The 21,126-nt window shown below is 38.4% G+C and overlaps 2 protein-coding genes across 6 annotated transcripts in view; one reads left to right on the plus strand and one right to left on the minus strand.

The window, feature by feature from the left end:
• Positions 1 to 17,067, plus strand: part of LOC148595116 (cullin-1) — a 44,094-nt gene extending 27,027 nt beyond the window's left edge. The window contains exons 8-22 of the mRNA XM_088522389.1: positions 2,707 to 2,869; positions 6,367 to 6,497; positions 7,257 to 7,364; positions 7,447 to 7,553; positions 8,322 to 8,370; positions 8,820 to 8,951; positions 9,502 to 9,619; positions 10,997 to 11,073; positions 11,830 to 11,961; positions 13,328 to 13,420; positions 14,539 to 14,586; positions 14,672 to 14,754; positions 15,091 to 15,196; positions 15,843 to 15,956; positions 16,442 to 17,067. Coding sequence (XP_088378515.1) covers positions 2,707 to 2,869; positions 6,367 to 6,497; positions 7,257 to 7,364; positions 7,447 to 7,553; positions 8,322 to 8,370; positions 8,820 to 8,951; positions 9,502 to 9,619; positions 10,997 to 11,073; positions 11,830 to 11,961; positions 13,328 to 13,420; positions 14,539 to 14,586; positions 14,672 to 14,754; positions 15,091 to 15,196; positions 15,843 to 15,956; positions 16,442 to 16,522 — 1,542 coding nt within the window. The 3' untranslated portion in view covers positions 16,523 to 17,067. The remainder of the gene's footprint in view (positions 1 to 2,706; positions 2,870 to 6,366; positions 6,498 to 7,256; positions 7,365 to 7,446; positions 7,554 to 8,321; positions 8,371 to 8,819; positions 8,952 to 9,501; positions 9,620 to 10,996; positions 11,074 to 11,829; positions 11,962 to 13,327; positions 13,421 to 14,538; positions 14,587 to 14,671; positions 14,755 to 15,090; positions 15,197 to 15,842; positions 15,957 to 16,441) is intronic.
• A 2,287-nt stretch (positions 17,068 to 19,354) lies between these two features.
• Positions 19,355 to 21,126, minus strand: part of LOC148595117 (histone-lysine N-methyltransferase EZH2) — a 29,572-nt gene continuing 27,800 nt past the window's right edge. For all 5 annotated transcript variants that reach the window (XM_088522384.1, XM_088522383.1, XM_088522382.1 and 2 more), the window contains exons 17-19: positions 20,356 to 20,436; positions 20,155 to 20,239; positions 19,355 to 19,433 (exon numbers count right to left, since the gene is read on the minus strand). In XM_088522384.1, coding sequence (XP_088378510.1) covers positions 19,373 to 19,433; positions 20,155 to 20,239; positions 20,356 to 20,436 — 227 coding nt within the window. In that variant the 3' untranslated portion in view covers positions 19,355 to 19,372. The remainder of the gene's footprint in view (positions 19,434 to 20,154; positions 20,240 to 20,355; positions 20,437 to 21,126) is intronic.

Here is a 21,126-nt window from a genome sequence, read left to right on the forward strand (position 1 = left end):
TTCCTTGCTCTCTAAATTACTTCTTTCTCCTCCCTTTCAATTTAATTCAGAGCTCTGAGTATGCAAAAAAAAGTCTGCTCACGCACCTAGAAAATGTGTCCCTTGCATCAATATCTCTGTGCTCCTTTTACCACACAAAGGTTTTCTGAATCTTAGTTTTGAAGTGAGTGATTAAAAAAATATAATAATAATTAAAAAACAGATATGCTTAGGAAAAACCCAGTGAAAGTCATCTGGACATCAGTGGGATGGTGCCCAGAGTCAGTTGTTTTCAGACATCTGTATTTGCTTCTCTGCTGTTGTTGAAGTAATGATTTTAATTACTTCCCTTTCCGTTTCTTGTCTTTCATCCTTCAAAATGTTTATATAAAGCTAGAATAAGGACATTTCAGTCACTCATAACAGAAATGACAGGCTTGTCCAGGCATCTTTGGTTCAGGACACTGAAAAGCTGGCTGAAAGTCGCTGGAACTGTTTCAAGAACTAGGGATTAGTGGTGAATAGTGACTTAATAGTATCCCAGACAATCATCAAGACTTCCAATTTCCACATGTGGGTTGAAGCTGATGATGTTGAAGATAAGCTTATGTAAAAAACTGTCCAAATGCAGAGAAAATCTTCAAGAAGGCAGTGCAGCCTTATTGTAGTCTTTGATCAAATTCGGATACTGGAGACAAGTAAGCCCTTTGGGCTGGATTGCCATGTCCTCACAAAGAATGTGCTGATGTAGAAATCCAACCAGACAGGAAACTCTTGTTTTCATTACTCATTTGCTGCGTTTAAACAGTCAAATTAAAAAGCTTCATATTGGACCCCGAAGTCAAGGTAGTAGGAGCATGCAAAATATGCAAAATGGTCTGAACTGTGACTGTGACCTCGGAGAAAGGGGAGAGATGCATGAATTGAATTGCCTGGCAGGGCCGGGGGGAAGTCTGATTGATTTCTGTGAACCAGTATGCTGTGCAGGAGGGATTAAGAGAGATCATGCAAGTTATCAGAATGAACTGCTCATTTGTAATTCAGATATGATTTTTTAAAAACTTTAATATGCATAAGGAATTATTAACATGTTTTTGCCTTAAGCATCACAAGGGTCAATTTCCTAGTTATCTGCTCTGTTCAGTGACTGAGATCACATGTGTAACTTACTTTAATGCCCGGAACAGAGCAATGCTCTCTATAATCATTTATTTGTATATGAATAGAATTTTCTTTGTGATTTATCTCCCTCCCTCCCCACATTAGTGAAAAGCCTTTAATGACACTGTTGTGCACATCTGTAAGTAGTCCAGCAGTCACATAACATACTATCACTAAGAGGGTCTTGAAAGTCCCTGTTAGGAAAAATCATATACTGTTAGTACTTTCAGCTGACTTCCTTGCCTCACTTCCTCTGTGTATTGAGTTCTGATTGGATTAAATGGCTTTGCAAAGTTATTGTATAAAGAAATGTATTGGGTACCTTAGTGCATGCCAACCTTTTAGCATCATATCAGGGCATTACCTTGATCTAACAGGATTCTGGTTGTTTGCTGTAGAAAATTCAGCAAAAAATTGTTATTTGCTGTCATTAAGGAAGTTAGTCCTTAGTGCTGATGTGTGTTCTGAAACACAAATTTATTTCCCTTTCCAAACTTTTTATTTACTGTGTTCTGAGCTGTACTGGTTTAACAGTGAAAGACAGTAACCCAGAGTCAAGCGACCAAAGTTAAGTGCAAAATTATTACAAAAATGAGTGAAGTTAGCAATTATCTAGGAGATTAAAGTTGTCTGTGTGTGATACAATATTTTTTCAGTTAAGTTGTGATTTTTGTTGTCCTTAATGTGATCCTTCATGATCACTTTGTATCCTAAAGTCTTAGGAAACTGCTTTAATTTCATTTCCTTCTCTTAGTTACATTTATTAATTCAAATAATATGGACTGATAAGAAGCCATATATGCCTTATTGCTGATAATGTGTCACTCTCACAGATGGCTTCTAAAGCAACATTTCTCACAAATGAAATAGAGGTAATTGTTATATAAACAACTTCAGGTTTATGTTTTTGAGTTTAGTATTCTTCCTCAAGTGACACTTAGAAATTTGGTTTAGCAGGAATACATGCATAAGTAGCATTTAATGTGCCAAATTAAACACTAGTACAATTTAAATGACGGTAGGTTATTGGGAAGCATTTATTTACAAGAATGTAGTGCTTTTCAATGAATTTAAATACACAAAAATAAATTTGAGATGGGCAAATTATGAAATGGTAATTGTGTGCCTTTTAGTGTTTGTGCAGGTATGAAATGTGTTCATGTTTGTTTTAAAGGAAACTACCTCTGTGGCTGGAGAGTTTGCAGATCCTGAAGGTGCGAGCATCTCCTGTTGGCCACTTTCTTCTGTCAGCAGATTTTCATCTTAAAAAAAAAAAAAAAAAAAAAAAAAGGAGGGAAAGTAACATTGCTGTGATTCTCCCCCTACTTCAACAGTATAAGATTTTCATCAATATAGACATTGAATCTGTATTTATGCAGTAGGGGAGGAGTTACACTACAATTCCCAGAAACATAATAACTGTTCACATAGGTGGAACAGATATGCCGCATTATGGAAAGGTTTGTTTATTTTAGTTTTCTTGAATGAACTAACTAAACAGGCATCTACTTTTGCTGTTAGAGCTCTGCTCTGCTTTTCGTGGAGGTTGACCTGGTTGTTCCGTAGGCTGAAGCGCGTCTTCTTGAGGAGCAGCGCAGAGTTCAGGTGTATCTCCATGAGAGCACGCAAGATGAACTGGCACGAAAGTGTGAGCAAGTACTTATTGAAAAACACTTGGAGATATTTCATACAGAGTTTCAGAATTTATTGGATGCTGACAAAAATGAAGGTAAGCCAACTGAAATATTGGGTTTAGTTTTTTACCACTCTTCCTCTCTGGTGATTTGTAAGTAATGTAACTTCTGATAATGGCTAAGTGTGATGGTTTTATGCAGTAATTAGAATGAGGGAAAAGATAGATGCTGAACCAGTCAGTGAGCAATTGTTGATTAAATGGATTTGACCTCAGGCCGCCCATTCCAATCTCAAATTTTAAGGCAAAACAGTACTATTTTTGGTATCTCTAAATATGCCTGCAGCAGCTTCAAGAACGTTTGGGCGATTCTTCCAGCAGGAACTAAGCTTGCACGAGAGGCATGAGACAGAAAACAGACCGCTGTTCTCACCATCTGTTTCCAAGACCTCTTTGGAGTCAGTAATGAGAATTTTGCAATCCAATTTTCTAGAAGTAGGCTTAAGGAAATTTAAAGGTAGAATAGAAACAAATAGGGAGCCTCTGAGACGTTGATTAGAAATGCACATAGGACAGATAACACAAAAAGGTGCAAATTAGTAATTAATGATATAATTTTTGCTGTGAAAATTAGTCTGAAATGCCACTAATGTAGTAAGTTTATGCCTTCGTAGATAGCACACAGTACAGAAGCTTACTTATTTTAGAGGAACTATTGGAGACCTGGTTGCCAAAAGCTGAGGTATCGTTAAGAAGTTAACAACTGGTTTGGGCTGTAAGCATTCAGAAGGAGATAATGCCTAACAAAAACAAAACTATCAAAAACATACTTCTTGTAGATCATGCAGGTGGGGAGAATGAATGGTGTTTCGCAATGGGGATTAAATCTATCTAGAAAATAAGAGTAAGGCTTTACACTAAAATGTTTCTTTTAAGGAAGTGACAGAGCTGAAGAGATGTTGCCAATGATGTTGGTTTGAGAGTTGTAAACCACTTAGTGTTGAGGTTTCTGAGTGGCTCAAGATAGAGGATTAGTGGCCAGCGTGACATTTGCCTTTTTGCAAAGCTGTTAAGTTATGATTGTTCAGTTATGACTTGTGAACTCTTGGTATATCAACCTTAACCAGCTGTAAACAATCAATGTAATCGTTTTTCTGTTACCAAGAGCTGCTTCAAAATGAAAATAAACATTTAAGCACGCTTGTTGCATCAAAAGTTACCTATTTCAAAAGCAAATTGAATGTTGTTAGCCCTATAACCCTAAAAGATCAGCTATTGTTTACAATTGTAAAAAACATTTTTTTCTCCATAATTGGAAGAAGTTCGAATACAGGTGGATCTTGAATAGTAAAATGACTTCAGTAATAGAAATAGCAATAGCACAATTCTGAAAAAGTTTCTGGACTCAGGAGGCCTTTCCATGTTCTTTTTTTTATCAATAAGTCTGTGGATTTTGTGATCACCTAATGTAGTCACTTATCATAGTGATAGAACTTCGTATGTTTGTTCGTTTTGTTTCATTTTGTAGCTCATTTTGAGCTACAAAAAGCCAAAACCATAAAGCGTGTGTGTGTGTGTGTTTGTTTTTGATTGGTTGGTTTTTTAGGTCTTATTTTACCTTTGTTGAAGCTGTTTCTGAGATTATTTGGTGTTTTTTCACAAGTCATGTTTTCCAAAATATTCCTCTTCCTCTTGCAGCATTTCACTTGCAGAAATTAAGGTAGTTATTCCTTGGCCATTTCTAAGTATCATAAATTCTTAGTTAGAAACATGGATTCTGATCATGAGTAACACATGAATTGCCACAAAATCTATGATCATTTCACTCTCAAAGCACTGGTCTTAAATTTACAGTAACTCTAAATAGACTACATAGTCTATTTTAGATTATCCTACCCTCATATAACATCTTTATTGCCTTGTTCTTGAAAGTAAGTTGATTTTTGAGGTCCTTCGCATGAAGTACATTAGGTGTGTTGTATTGCAGGCAACTCAGCTGCTGTTCTGTAACTTTAAATTTCTTGTGCAACCAGTAACAAAGGTTTTGGGGCACATTGGCCGCTTGTTACCTTTGCACATTAGTATGATAACTGTGGGAAATAATTATCTTTGAGGAATGAGGAGAGTTTATCCAAATCTTCCTTGAGCTTTTGTGGTGTCAGCTTCATACTTGGCTAACTAGAGACAACCTGGTAGAGCAACCTATGACCAAACCATTTGTTTGGGGTCAGGACTAGTGGCAGAACATCCCACCCATGCTTGGCATTATTGTCCTATCATCTTGATAAAATCCTATTGCTAAAAGAACAACATATTTTTAATCCAAAAGGTGAAAATTTGCCGCTGTTTAACTGAAAGTGTTAAATGGAAAGAGCAATTGGCCTGAACATACCTGGCATAGCCTCATGAGAAACGCATCGAGTTTTGAGTGTTGTATTTCAGAGGTAGTTAGCCGGACAGCTACTTTATTGCTCCAACTTATTTAATGTCTAATAATACTCAAGAGGTAATAAATTATATGTAAGCTCTTCAGAGAGCTGTGGAAGAGCTGCATATAGTTGAAGACCTTAAGGTGAACTACTCTCATTAGTCTCCAGTAGCTAATTTGGTGCTTTGCCTTTTCACATGAGTGTCTACTAAGTAAGGCCAAGATTGCTAGAGCTAACTAGTAGTTTTATGGTTTATGTCCATGTTGAAGCATTTCTGAGTCTTGCATTCAGAAAATACCAAGACTCTGCCCTGTTTAAAAAGAATAAGTGCAAAGCCCTCTTTATTATTATATTTCCAAAAATTACTGTTTGCTTTGGGAAGTCTTGACTAAATATTGGTGAGATTTTAATATGAGGTTTTAGCCTCCATGAAATTATGTCCAGTTTCTTTTCACCTTTATTAATCTCGAGCTTTGTGGCAATGGCTTTCTCTCTCTCATTAGTTTTTTCTGTTACTAAATGTCAGGTATCTAAATGTTCTTTTAAAAGGTAGCTTTACTGACAGCACTTCATTTATTGCAGGGAAGTTGGTTTATAGTTTTTGTTTGCTACAGTTGCTACTGTTGCTGTCACCAGCAGAATATGCAAAAGGCTGCCGGTGTTGTTGTATTTCTGAAAACTTGTTTTGCATGAGCAGGAGGCTCAGAGAGAACACTGCACTCTTAACTAGTAGTAATACTAGTGACAGTCCTGGTTGAATGTATCAATTTAGAAACTTGAAATAAGGGGGTTGGGAGGGATATTGTTTATAAAAACTGAAAATCAGTAGTTAATATACCTCTGTAATTTACCTCTGTATACCTCTGTAATTTAGTTTCAGTTCCTGAAACTTCCATGGTGTTGTGAAGATAAAACATGATACTTATGCAAATTGTTTCCTTTTTAACTAATCATAACTCTCCAGGTTATTGCAAAGATTTACTGTAGCACTTCATATTTTGGTATAACTTATGTGACTTCTTACAACAGCAATCGCATGTATGTTTTTGCTAATGTTGAATGTTTATTGAATTAGACAATTTCTATTCTCCACTTTGTACGTGAGGAGTTGGAGTTATACTTAATACAAGTGGGAGACATTGACTTTCTTTTCTTCTTTTTCAGACTTAGGACGCATGTATAACCTTGTATCTCGAATCCAGGATGGCCTTGGAGAGCTGAAAAAACTCTTGGAAACCCACATTCATAATCAGGGTCTAGCTGCAATTGAGAAATGTGGAGAAGCTGCTCTAAATGCAAGTATCCCATCAGGGACACCTCACCCTTTGCCCATCTCCCCTGAGTCGTCTTCTCAGGGGATAGAGGTGACTGGTCGGTCATACTTGGTAGTTAGTGGAGAGAGATGTCAGAATGACTCAGCTGACTATTTTAGACTTTTACTGTAGAATGAGTTGTGTTCTAGACTCCATTAACTATGTTAACTAATGTCAGTCAGAAGATTGATACCTTTAATACGTTTGGTTGTCTTTTTAGAGTCTTTGTAATCAGGAGATTCCTCTGTGAGAGTTCTCTGGGAGCTCTTGAAATTCTCATGTGAGGGTCTTGCACATCTGGCGCATGCGCTAGAGCAGTGGCCCTACAGCTGCAAATTTGCTCTTGTTGGTGGCAGGAGAAGCTTTTCAGAGCGCTAATACAAGTGTAGCCGCATTTTTCTATCCATTCTCCTTATCCAGAGCTCATATGATAGGAATGTTATGGGTGGGGCAGGGGGCACTCCTTTTCAATGTCCTTTTACAGACCTGTTACTTACGAATTTGGAGAGTTTCTTCTAATTTAAAAAAAGAAAAAAAAAAGATTGCCCATTTCTGTTGGGACTGCTTGGAATTAAAATTCTGTCTTTAAAAAAAGAAAAGTCTGCACGCTAACTTATATTTAAAATTCCTCTAAATGCTTTGTAGATCTTCACCATAAAAATTTGCTTAAGGCAGGGTTTTGGAAGAAACAGCAGAAAGTCAACGAGTTTCATTACAGGCAACAAGTTCTTTTTCTTACAGGATCCAAAAATGTATGTACAGACAGTGCTGGATGTCCATAAGAAGTATAATGCTTTAGTCATGTCTGCGTTCAACAATGATGCCGGTTTTGTGGCTGCACTGGACAAAGTAGGTATATGTGTAGTCATATGATGTAGTCATCCTTAATGTTTTGGCTCCTAAAAATTTCACTGTCTTTTGTGATTTATAGGCTTGCGGTCGATTTATAAATAATAATGCAGTGACAAAAATGGCTCAATCATCCAGTAAATCCCCGGAGCTACTGGCACGATACTGTGACTCTTTACTAAAGAAAAGGTATGTCTTCAAAGTGGGAATTATTGTTTCAGGTTGACTTCTGTTTTAAAAAGATTTATTGTGTGAAATTTTATTTTATCTTGAGCAACAGAACTGAACATTTCAATAAAACTTAATTATACCACATTTTGAATTAAAAATTTCAGTAGGACTTTCTTCCGTTAAGGGCAGGGAGGGTAACAAAGGTTCTCTGTCCCCCTTCCTCCCCTTCTTTTTCCCTCCAAATATATATTCCCACTATAAATACTCTCTTTCTTTGAGGTAGCTTTGGGGTTTGACTGATGGACTAGCAGAATGCGGAGGAAAACAAGATATTGCCACCTTAACTGTCACGCGCTCAAGAGTGAGCTCTGGGAGCTGTTGCTTTTTCGCTGTCTCCGGCACCTGGGATGAGAAATAGCCGTAGCATTTAGCAGCAGAGGGAAGCCAGAAGAGAGAGAGGCACATTTAAACACACAAAGCCTGCATATCTTCCTAGGCTCTTAGGATGTCCCAAGCACTTCATGGTACAGGATTTTTGACTGGTTGTTTAGAGCTCTTATCCATTAAAGTTGCTAACGTATGTGCATTTTGTGGAGTAGTGAAGAGAAAACTGTTCATTTCAGTACATGGTTTCCTCTCAAAAGAATCCTTGGCCCCAAAAATATTATCTCGGTCATTTTAACCGTGATCCTTGTTTATGAAATAAACTTTCACAAACCTCCATATGTAGTTTCAATTTAGTGATTTTGGAATTACAAAAAAAAAAAAATCCTAATTTTATTGCAGCTCGAAGAACCCCGAAGAAGCAGAATTAGAAGATACACTCAATCAAGTGGTAAGTCTCAAATACAGTTCTGTATAAGCTTTGACAACTTAAATTATTCAATTGTCACACAAAAAACCCCACTTTGTTCTGTATATTTGCTTTTGTTATATAATATCTTAGATTTTCAATAATATACTTAATAATTTCTGCCAGGGCTGCTTTTATAGGGATTGTACTAAAAAATAAAAAATAAAAATCCTTAGCTTGAATTCAACAATGTATTTCAAATGGCGGAACAGAATGTGCTCCGTTGAATTTTTATGTAGAGATACATGTATATGTGTGTGTCCATGCACGTATACAAGGTGTATCTGCAGAATATGTAAACATGTTTACAACTGTATTCACTCTCAAAAAAATCTTAAAAATTTAATTGTTAATGAAGTAGTTACTATTGTTGCTCTCCTTCAATACAAATGCTTAAATATTTTCTTATAAATATTCTTGTCTTTATCCAGATGGTTGTCTTCAAGTATATTGAGGATAAAGATGTGTTTCAAAAATTCTATGCTAAAATGCTGGCCAAGAGACTTGTGCATCAGAACAGTGCTAGTGATGATGCTGAGGCAAGCATGATCTCCAAGCTTAAAGTAAGCACCCCTTGGTTGTCCCAAATCCTCCAGTATTGCCAATCTTGGCATTATCTTGGAAAGCGGTGATGTGTGTTCTCCCAAAACATTGTGATTTTTACTCAGACCTCATTATGTGTGATAGAAAAGTCGGACTGCTGTGCTTTTGGCAGACTTGCATGTCCATCTGATGGAATAAGTTTAATTCTACTGCAAATAAATTACATAAACATCCTTATCCAAGTGATTCACTGCTGAAATGTTGCTGGTCGTGTTGCTTAATTCTATTAACCCTTGTTGGTACAGAAGTTGAACCAAATAAGGTCTAAGGTCTTCTAGTAGTCCGCTCATTGCATGTAGGTGCGGTGGGTTTATTTATTGATTGATTGATTTATTGTCCAAAATTGTCTTTTTGGTGGCAGTTAAATACCCCTTACCCAGTTGGGTTAATGGTTTGAGTAAGGGAGGTAGTGCACTTTGTACGTGATCTTTTACGAAAATGGATTTCTTGACTTTTCATTCTTTAATGCCAATGTATAAACTTGCTGACATCTTTGCTTTTAAAATGCAGCAAGCTTGTGGTTTTGAGTACACTTCCAAGCTGCAGCGGATGTTTCAAGATATTGGTGTAAGCAAGGACTTGAATGAGCAATTTAAAAAGCACCTGACCAATTCAGAGCCATTAGATTGTAAGTAATACATTTATAACCAGCTGTTTTTCTGCAGTCTGAGTTACTGTTTAGTAGTTTAGCTTCCTCTTATCCTACAGAGAAGAGTTAAGTATCTGAGGGAAGCATTTGATTTATACATCATGCCCTCCAAAGGTTAGCATCATTAATATATTTTGACCAAGATAGGTAGTATTTTTTTAATTAATATTCTAGGTCTGTGCTGTGTCTTCTAATAGCGCTTTGTATCTTCTGTTATGGGTAGCCTCCTCCTGATTTTGCAGCTCATCTTTAGGTAGGTAATTAAGTTGAATCCTGTCTTTTTTAGTGATCGGAAAGATTCTTTTGTTAAAAACAACCTTAATTTTGGAGTAGAGTTTGGCTTAGGTAATCAGACTTGAATAAAAATATTAAGAAAAAGAGTGCTGTCTTTTCATGGAATCATAGAATGCTTAGGGTTGGAAGGGACCTCTAGAGATCATCTAGTCCAACCTGCCTGCACACACAGGGTCACCTAAAGCACGTGGCACAGGACTGCATCCAAGCAGGTTTTGAAGATCTCCAGAGAAGGAGACTCCACAACCTCTCTGGGCAGCGTGTTCCAGTGCTCTGTCACCCTCACTGTTAAGAAATTTTTCCTTAAGTTCCTGTGGAACTTTTGATGCTTTAGTTTCCGGCCGTTTCCTCTAGTTCTGTCGGTGGCCACCACTGAAAAGAGGCCAGCACCATCCTCCTCGCTGCCTCCTTTGAGGTACTTATAGACATGATCTGACACTGACACTTTAGATCAGTAGGTGTTGCTTTCTTATGAAGAAATGTTTTTTTTTCACTGAAACTTGCTGAAACAAATTCTTTCAGAAATTGGTAATTATGTTTTGAATGATGTCCGAATGCTCGTTATCAAGCTTCAAATTTAATTATTTTTGTATTATATTTACTAACCTGTCCCAAATGCCATACAAACATGAACTTGATTTTTATTATCGTTATTATTGTCGGTATTTACTGTAGACTGGAAAGTTTCGTATAAAATTAAGTAAATAAATCTGCATTTACACTTTTTTTTTAACATTTGCTAGTTAGAAAAATCTCTCATATGGGTAAAAACAGGATAGCGACCTTTACAAATGAGAGGAAAATTAAATTATAAGAACTTTCACGCTACCCGAGAGCAACTTCATCTTACATGGATTCCTTTGCTTTAAGCTGTAACTAAAATATAAATAAATATAAGTAAAATATTGTCCATGTTGTTTTGTGATTTGCACCATGTTAGTCTGAGGAGGACAGCGCCCATCCTGGTTTGTGTTAGAGCTCTGAAGCTGCATGTTTGGAAAGAGGGTGGACCAGAGGAGGGGAGAATGGTTAAGCCTGTTAACCTCTGTGTCCCTCTTGCAGTGGACTTCAGCATCCAGGTCCTGAGCTCCGGATCGTGGCCGTTCCAGCAGTCCTGCACGTTTGCTCTGCCGTCCGAGGTGAGGCCATGACCTTTACAAAGCTTTACGTGCATTTATGTTGCAAGAGGGTGGCTTGTTTCTCCTCCTACTTTGTTGCATTTCGAAGAGGACTGGATTTCTTTTGCTTTTACTGTTTTGTCTAGAGGCTTTGTGGGTCTAGATTGACTTTTTGGCTGGAGGATATTTGAAAGAAAATAAGTCACTCAGGTGGTGGGAGGAAATTGTCCAAAGACTAAACTGATGCTTCTGGTGGAAAGTCTATGATTAATGAATCTTTCTTCAAAACATTGAACAGTAACTAAAGTAAATCTTTGTTATTTTTCTGTGTATGCCTTTGCCTAAGATACGTTTTTTTCTGGCAGTTAACTTCAGTCCAGTAAACTATTCAGCTGCTAAACATCAGTTTTCTGCTGAGTGTTTATCCAGAATAGACAAGACAGGTACTTAACATGAGGAATGAAGAAATATTGCTAAATAGAACAGTAAGGTGGTTAAAGGAAACTGTCTTTGTAGCCTTGCTTAATCTGTCATAAAGGAAGATGGGAGCCTTTTCCCTTGGGTAGGTTCTTCCTGTTGGGACCTCCTTAGAGAGAGAAGGGGAAATTTTCTAGGACAGACAAATGGAAACCCAAACTATTCAAATTTTTCAGAGTAGAGGAAAACGTGGCAGTGGAAAGTTGCCCAGTTTGGTTCTCTCATGGCAGGTTTGGGACCGTATTGCAGGGAGAAGCATGAAAGAAACTAATCTTCTTTGTTGCTGCTGTTTTCATACAGTTAGAACGGAGTTATCAGAGATTTACAGCATTTTATGCCAGTCGTCATAGTGGAAGAAAATTAACCTGGTTGTATCAGCTGTCCAAAGGGGAACTGGTTACCAATTGTTTCAAAAACAGATACACGTTACAGGTAAGCAAAACATTGCGCTAACAGAAACATTGATTTAATGCAGTTTCTAGAGCACTGAATGCCAGCTGGTCCCTTGGAAGAGCTGTGCACTCTCTGCTATGCTACTTGTGCGTTGTTGGGATGATCCCTGAGGTGTCTTTACTCCCAAAGTGGAGGTAATAGACTTTCCCTGCCTCCAGAGGAGCATTGTGCAGGTAAATGTGTTTTAAAAAAAAAAAAAAAAAAAAAAGACATGCTCATATGCTGAAGCAGTGAAATTCATGCATTCATTCACCTGCACCAACACACCAACTAATTCAAATAGATAACGGAGTGCACTGAGCTGTGTTTTTTTTTATGTCAAAGTATTCATTAATAGTAAGTAATGAGATTTCACAGTAAGCGTTTTAAATTATTGAATTCCTCAAATAATGCACCTGTGTGTACATATATATGTTTACACACACATAGATGTTTATCCTGCATTTAAAATGCTTATATGAATTGATCAGCTCTATACCCGAGAGTAATCCTGCTGCCTCTAAAATAAATAGAACAAAGCACAAATGCAAATCTAGTAAGCACAAATCCTTTCTGTATTGCTGAAATGAAGCAGTGCTGTTTGACTTCCCCAGACAGTTGTTGGTGTTCAGATTCATAGAGCCCTTCTTGCACATCTGATTTATTTGCTTTAATGCTACTTAAGATCAAAATTTAAAAGAAAATTGACTTTACAGAAGCAAATTACTTGTGGTTTAATCAGTCGTTGAACTGGGTTGTATGTGCTAAGTGCTTTGGATGTGATCTGATACTGTTCGTACACTTCTGTCTCGCAAAGTTGGCACAGGAAGGAGATCAAAGCCTGAGATTATCCTGCTGCTTCTCACTGAACTTGGGTCACCAACATGCTGCTGATAGACTTGCATAAGTTGCTGGTGGCCCCCTCGTTTATAAATTTGATTTAATTACTCTGCTAGAGCTGGAAGGATTGTGAGGATGAATCCGGTAGTCTGTGTAGGTTTTTAATGCCTGTTTAAATGAGCAAGAGTCAGAGAGACAGAGGAAAATAATTAAGGGTAGTATTAGTAAGAAAGATAGATTAAACTTTGACACCACAGTAGGGGATGGGGAGAAGGGGCTGCAGCTAGTTAGATGTTGACAGTCTCGGGGTTTGTGTTGAGGTAATGCTGGAATGTAGAGTTGTGGCTGTGCAAGATCTGTCAGACTTCTCTTATTAGCACTAGTGGGATATTTTTCCAATATCCAACTAGAAAGCATATGTGTATGCACTGGGGAAGTAGAAGCTGTTCACATTTCGCATGTATGTTTGTTCACTCATTTCATATTTGTCTTTTCCCCCCTTCCCTTCTTTCTCTGGGTCTGGAAGGCATCGACGTTCCAGATGGCGATTTTATTGCAATACAACACAGAAGATGCCTATACTGTGCAGCAGCTGACAGACAGCACCCAAATAAAAATGGTAGTGACCTTGCACATTTAACTGCACTTTTGAGGTGTCTCTTGGGCTTTAGAGCTCTTGCTGGTATCGTAAGAAACGGGGGTTAGATATGCCAGAAGCCAGAGCTGGTTCCTGTTCTGAAGGAGCAGCTGTTTTCTTTTCTTGGTCAACTTTCTTTCCTGGTTTGCTTTCTTGTAATCATAATTTCTTAGATTGGTTAGCATATCCAAACTGCTGTTGATAGTAGAATAAATATTATCAGTTTTTCCACTGTGCATATGTTTGTACTTTAAAAAAAAAAAAAAAAAAAAAAGGAAAAGCAGTGCATTTTCCAGTTTAAAGTGTAGGGTTTCCTCCTGTTTGTATCTCAAGGTTCCTAGTAGAAACTTCAGATTTGTTGTCTCACTACATGTTGTAGAAAAGGTTCCTTCTTTTAGACTTTATGGCCCACAGGTTATTAGACATCTGTGTCTTTTAGAAATAGTTTTGAACCAAGTCAGGTTCAAAGGAAACCTGGAAAGTTAGTTTTCAAGTCAGGAAAGTTAGGCAATCCCCAGTCAGTGAAGATTTTTATGTGTATTTACTAGATAGTAAATTTTATGTATATATAGGAATTTACTACTTTACAGAATATTCAGAGATCTGAGTTGCGTTTATCATAGTATTTAATATATTGTGTAATATACATATGGACAGCTAGATAAATACTAATAAATGCTTCGTATATGTACTGTATATAATACTTCAGCCAACAGTTGACCAAGTGCAACAAGAATGTGTCTCAGCGCTCCAAAAGGACCTCACAGGGTTTCATCTGTGTGAATGGGCTATTTACTGTTTGCCAGCCCCATTGCTTAGCTGCGGAGCCTCTGGAGTCCTGGAGATGCGCCCCCCAGCTCCAGCTGCCCCTGCTTGAGCAGGAGTTGTCCCAGCAGACCTCCAGAGCTCCCCGCCAGCCTCAGCACTCCTGTGATTCTTGGTCTAAATCTCTGTGTTTCATTTTCTGTAGCATGATTCAAACTGTGAAAAATGAAACGTGGATTAATTGCCATATCTTTAAAATGCTTCCAATGCCAGTTCGAGAGAAAGGTGCTATATGTCTGCACTGATAACTTTTTTTTTTTCCTGTCACTTTGCAGGATATCTTGGCACAAGTTCTACAGATACTGTTGAAATCAAAATTACTCGTAAGTGCTTTTGATTTTTTTAAATGATCTGCTTACCATTCAGCCAAATGTCTTCCTGCTTAATTATTTAATTCCTTTCTTGCAGGTTTTAGAAGATGAAAATGCAAATGTTGACGAAGTGGAGTTGAAACCCGATACCTTAATAAAACTCTTTCTCGGTTATAAAAAGTAAGCCAAACCTCCAGCCGCATCCGCCCTGTGCGTGTGCTTGGCAGCATCCTTGCCTCTGCATGTTCAAAATTTGTGTGTGCCCTGATCTGTGTGAGACAAAAGCTTCAGGGTTCAGGTGCAAATTCAGTGTGGATCCAGTAAACCTGCTTTGAAGGAGATAGGTGGCTAGTAGGGCATTAAGCTATGCTTACTCTCTTTAGGGGCATGATAATTAAAAAAAATATATATATGTATATACTGTTTTCAAAGTATCAAAGCTAAAAAGATTACCATTTCAGTGTGGGTTTTGGTGCAGTATTTTTAAAAAACTAATTATTTATTGTCTTTTTGTAGCAAAAAGTTAAGGGTAAACATCAATGTGCCAATGAAGACTGAACAGAAGCAGGAGCAAGAAACTACACACAAAAATATAGAGGAAGATAGGAAACTACTGATTCAGGTGATTTGGACTGCACAATATTTGCACACTGTGTACCTATAATTGTAACTTTAAAATTCTTTAAGGAAGATTGGGGTTTTCCTGTTTTTATTTAAAAGACAATGTGCTTATCCAGTGCATAATCAAATTGAAGCCAGGGGTGCATTTACAGTACCCTTACAGGCTGTTAGGGCCAGTAATAAGAGATGCCGAAAGGCATGGTAGGACCTTGTTGTTCACGTTGTGTTGTTCAGATCGTCTCAACATGCTGCTTTGGCTTGCAGAGGTGCACAGCCTCACCACATAGTGATCTTGGAAGAAAGCCAGCAATAGCTTGCTAGCTAACTAGATGGATAGATAATGTCTAGATAAATGGGTATGTTACAAACAATATTTTGAAGATGTTTTATCACTCCACTAAGAATCCACTTGAGATGCAAACGAGACAGGGGAAGGAAGTAAAATTTTGTTTCTAAATGAAACACAAATGTTAAATAGCTGAATAGAGGCTTTGTGTTAACATATATGTTTTTATGTGGGTGCTGTTGTTATTACTGGCCTTAAGCAGGGTGGTTCCAAGTGCCCGTCTCAAGCACTTGGAGCGGGCTCTGTCTGCTGCACGCGCAGCACTGAGCTCCTCCTCTGCCTGTCTGACTCTGCCCTTTAGGCTGCTATTGTGCGAATCATGAAAATGAGGAAGGTTCTGAAACACCAGCAGCTGCTTGGGGAGGTGCTCACGCAGCTCTCCTCCCGGTTCAAGCCACGAGTTCCCGTCATTAAGGTACACGGTAACGTGCGGCGGGTGGGAGAGGGGGCAAGGAGAATGTTACACACACGCTTCCCAACTAGAAAGGACCTCTTAACAGTTGAGGTGAATTGGAACATTTTTAGAATTCTAAACAAGTCGGGAATGCTTCCAAAAATACTGTATTTCTCCCAGTGTTCCTCAGATGCTAATGTGCATGTTTACTTTTGTTTGCAATGGTGAAGCAGTAACTGGGGTGCTGTGTTTAGAAGCAGCAGCCTCTGCCCCACGTTTAGCTCTTGTTCCTACACTTGTGCTGCCCTCCCAGTTGTGCCAGTACCACGGCTTCCAGGCCTGTGTGATCCAACAGAGCAGGGAACCGCTGTAGGATAAGATAAGCAGGGAGAAAAACAGATAGTACCTAATTCAGGTTCTTTCATCAGATTTGTTTAGTGGTTTAGAAACACAAAAGGATTGTTTCTGAGAGTCCCCGCCACTTCTCTTTCTGCTTCTCTCTCCAGAAATGCATCGACATTCTCATCGAGAAGGAGTACTTGGAACGTGTTGATGGCGAGAAGGACACCTACAGCTATTTGGCTTAACATTTTTATTAGCAATTATCTGACTGTGTGACACTCGGCAAATAGGTATGTGATGGAAAGGACAAAAGCAACTGAACTTCATAGCAGCCACCCTGCTGCCATTTGGACCTCCCTTTTTAATAACTGAGACCAGGACTCCCATCAGCCAGTCTCAGATTTACATCAGAACTGCTCAGGATTGATACATTTCAAGTATGTAAATATGGACACCAATGCCATTTAACCTAATTTAAGAACAGAAAGGAATCAAACCCTTCTCCTTTGAGGGTTGCATGCTACTGCATTTAAATCAATACATTGGCTATATGATAAACAGCTGTCGTCATAGGCAGCACTTTTAAATGTTGGCAGCACTTTGAGAGCGAGTCTGAATGGACCCATGTGTAATCTGCTATGAAAACCCATTTGTATAGTGTGTTTCATTTTTTAATGTGTGATAAATAAAAAAAAATTAAAAGATTTCTGTACAAGTTGCATTTGGTTTTATTAAGTTTCACTACTTACCTTTCTAAATGTAAATAAAAGGTATAATAGTTATGAAAGCTGTAACAGCTTGTTTTGCTTTTCCTCCTTTCCACTGTTTTCCAGTAACTTAAAGCACCTAAGAAACTGTTTTTTCATCTCTAACAAATATGCATGTTGTTTAAAGAGGAAATGTTTATGTTTTTGAAAGAGAAGAGCTGATCTCAACAACTATGCAGAATACAAAATACGTTAAAGAGTATGAGTATATATGTCAATGTGTGATCACTTGAAATCAGAGCCTTTTTTTTGGATACTAAACAGATACAAAATGCATTGCATGTAAATGCTGTCCAGAATTAATAAGAAGTTTAGGCTGTTCCTTTCTCTTCTAGTAAGACAAAGTTGATTATGTTCCTGAAGAATAATTCCCAGTTCCTATTGAATGCAGCCTGCCCTGGAATAAAGCCATCTGGAGAGTTCCTGCATGCAGCCTGCCAGAGCAGACTTGGTTCTGTTCTCAGTGTTGTGTGTTCCCATACACAGGTGAAGTGAGGAGTACTGGCTTTCCTGTGCTACAGGTGCTTGTTCTGCCACATGTGCCCTTCTCTTATCAATGGTGAAAGGACCTGGGGTGGCTGCTAGAACTGGTGACTTGTTTGCTGTTTGTTGTGACAAGAAGGAAAGGGGTCCAGGATTTGGGTTGATACTGTCTTTTTGTGAGGTAAATTAGCTTTTAATGGCTAGAGTTGTGCTTTGCTTTGTGGGACCTACAGAAATTGATGATTACATAAAGAAAGGACTCTGTGTGTGCATGAATATTTTTAAAATATATAAAAAGAATATATATTATAAAGAAGGAATGATTATGAAGAACTGTTTCTAAATGGCTTGAAAAACTGAAACAAAGGGAGTGTGTGTGGTTTTTTTTTTTTTTTTTTAAGGCTGCTAAATTTATTTTAACATTTCTGCAGAAAATCCTGTGTTTTGCCAAGGGCACAACTCAAAGGTGGCTGTAGCATGAGCCAGAGTGGTGTGAATAATGATGTGTCATGGGGAAAACCAGAAATAATCTGCCCCAGGTTCGAGCTGCCAAGGGAAGCAGAGTAGAGGTGGCAGCCTGACCCAGCACAGGGAAAGCAGCAGTATTCTAGTTTGTGAGTCTTGTTAATGCTGGACATGTGTGTGTTGCTTTGGCTACAGCCTGAGCTAGTGAAGAGAGGCAGCCTTGACCCACATGTTGAGTCTTGGTACTCCTCACTTTACCTACCCCTGTTGCCACCTTCTTGCTGGAGCAGGGGTCCCAAATATGATAAGTCTCACCAAGGAAAAGGTTTGAGGTGTTTGGGTCAGACTCTTTTGCATTAATAAGATGAGAAGTTGAATTCCCACCTCTTCAGGACCCCAAGCAACAAGTACAGCAGAGGGAGGCAGGAAGGGTAGTTGCTCTAGCTGTTCAACCTGACTGAGGGGTTCCTGCTTGCCTGCCCTCAAGAGAGAAATGCCAGGCTGCTCCGCATTTGACTCTTTGCTCAACAAGTTTACCTTTGAGTTAAAGCCTTCATAGGGAGCAAGAGGACAGCAGGAAGGTGTACTTGCTCTGCAAGCAGTAGAGACAGCTTTTCAGTTGCTTTTTGCAATATTACTTCCTCCCTTTGGTTGGCAGAGGTTTTGCTGCAGTGTTCAGACTCAAGCCAGTTTGTCAGAAGCAAAGCTGAGCTTCTGCACAAGACCGACCCAAGCTGCCCATTAGCCCCCTGAGGGATTAAAACATATAAAAAAGTTCAATGAGTAATCTGCACCCATAGGCAAAATATTTGTTGCTAACAGAATTTGAGGTGTGACATAAGTGTTCTTAGGGTAGTTGAAACAAAGGGGAAAGAAAGGAAGGTCAGGGAGTGAGGAGCTTTTACTTTCACATTCCCCATGATGTTGGACTCTGGCCTCTTCCCCTCCACAGTTCATTCTTTAATCTCAAGTACAACCGGAAGTAATGTAACAAAAGCCTAGTTTAGTTCAGTACTGCATTTGTGCAGAAGTTGAAGGTAAGTCCTCAGCCTGGGTTTCCTCCAGTGGCTAATACAAATTTTCAATCAGTTCCAGTAAAAATGAAGAACTTCAAGTATCCTTTATTCACGGTTGAAAAATGTACCACACCACATTATTGCAAAAGTTCATAGGTACAAAACACTTTGCAGCTGGTGAGAAGGCAATAAAAAGTTGTTTTGTAAATTTGTTACTATAAGTTACTGTTACAGTACTTCGCAAATTTAGAATTTCAAATTGCATCATTTTATTTTTCTAAAATTGCCCACAGTACTAGAAATTCCTGAAGATAAGGCAGCTTTAAAAAAAAAAAAAAAAAAAAAAAAAAAGAGGTAGCTGGTGTCAAGGGATTTCCATTTCTCTTTCAATGCCCACATATTTAAGAGCATCTGCTTGGCTATATCTGGAGGGAAAGAAAAGAAAGTAATGCTGAATGTTTTCATCTTTGTTGCTCTGACAAAACAGCACAGCCTGGACTAAACTCTTGTACCTGGGTTTTCCACAGTTTGATGGGGCCTGGGTAAGCATGCAGATATGGAACAAAAGCAAACATTTTTTTTTTTCCCCTCTTTTTGAAGAGGCTGAACAAGGAGGGTAAGTAAATTCTATTCTCTTTCTTCTTAAATTTTACAGTGGTCAACCTTATTTAGAATCCACTAGTTCAAACCATTTCTCAAGCCTTAAACAGTACTGCTGTCACTACAGAGCTTCAGTTTTCCTTCAATCAAGCCACTTCTAGAAGAAGGAAGGAACAGAATGAGCTTAGCAAGCACTTGGTAACAGAGCAGCAAGAGAATTTCTAGCCTGTTCTGAAGGGTGGGAGAGACAAACCCTGGTGCTACTTGACTTGGATAGTTGTTTACATAGTAATCATGGGAACCAGGGGAAGTCTGGAATTAAAACCCTTTCTCCAGCAGAGAAGTTTACAAAGCTCTTTGCCAGCTGCTTTCCTAACTTGTGATCACTGGCTTTAAGAAGCCAGGGCTTTGCCTCATCACTGCTGAGATCTAAAGTCTAGACCAAAGGCAGACACAGGAATTAGTTGTTTTGAGCTAGCCCAAAAATACTTGTAAACTAACCCCTTTTGGGACAGGGAAGAAGTTAACAAAATAACATCCACCAACCTGTAGTCAAAGAACAGTTCTTCACCAGTCTGAATGGCTCTCTTAGCAAATATACCTATTCTGTGATCACCATTAACCATCATAACTGTTAAGAAGAAACAGAAATAACTTATGTTAACATACTGATAGATGTGTATTCTAGTGTCCTACAACATTTCATATCATGTTAGACTAAATCAAGGTAAATCATTTAAAACTTACCTTTTGCATAGCAGTTTGGATTTACCGAATGGTTTGCAAATCTAATTTTGTTGCCCTTGCGTGTTGCATCAACCACAAAATCTAGGAGAAAAAGAAATCGTCACCTATCACCGGATTTTTGTCCTTTTTTAATTTCACTTTTTAAAATATGTATTGTACTTGGATTTTAACAGCCAGAAAACTGTTCAACTTGCACCATGGAGGGGAGTTGGCACATCATCATAGGACAGCTTTATTGTTCTGCAACACACAAAAGCTTTCTGTTGTCTCATGCTGCGTTTTTTTTCATTCATCTCCTGCTACAGTGACATTACCTTAGTTTATGATTTAAGGCTTCTTTATCTCACAAGTACGAGCATTATACATACACACTAAGTTAGCATGTATAGAAGACAGTTCAAAGAAAAATTTTTGAAATATTTCATGTGTGTCACAGGAGGATTTCTACTCTCCAACATGCAGCCACACAGCTCTGTTTCCCAAGATGTTTTTGCTTCCTCCACCAAATTACCTCCATAATTTGCTGCTTATTTAAAGTCCCAGTAAACTGCCTGCAGGCAAGAGCTAGCAGGACTTTGTTCCTTGAGCTGTCTTACTGTGTGTAATGCCTGTGTGTAATCCCACTCCATGAAATTCTCCATCTGCTCAAATCCCCCTGTGTAGCTGACTTGTGTAACAGGCTCCATCACTGCTGATGTGCATTTCAGATGTGATGGGAAATTAAACCCACCCCCAGCATTAGCTATCGGTGTTAGGAATCCTTAAGGTGCT

This window comes from Tinamus guttatus, unplaced genomic scaffold, assembly GCF_059628265.1.
Source record: "Tinamus guttatus ecotype Peru unplaced genomic scaffold, ASM5962826v1 Tinamus_guttatus_pri_ptg000151l, whole genome shotgun sequence".
Lineage (NCBI taxonomy): Eukaryota > Metazoa > Chordata > Aves > Tinamiformes > Tinamidae > Tinamus > Tinamus guttatus.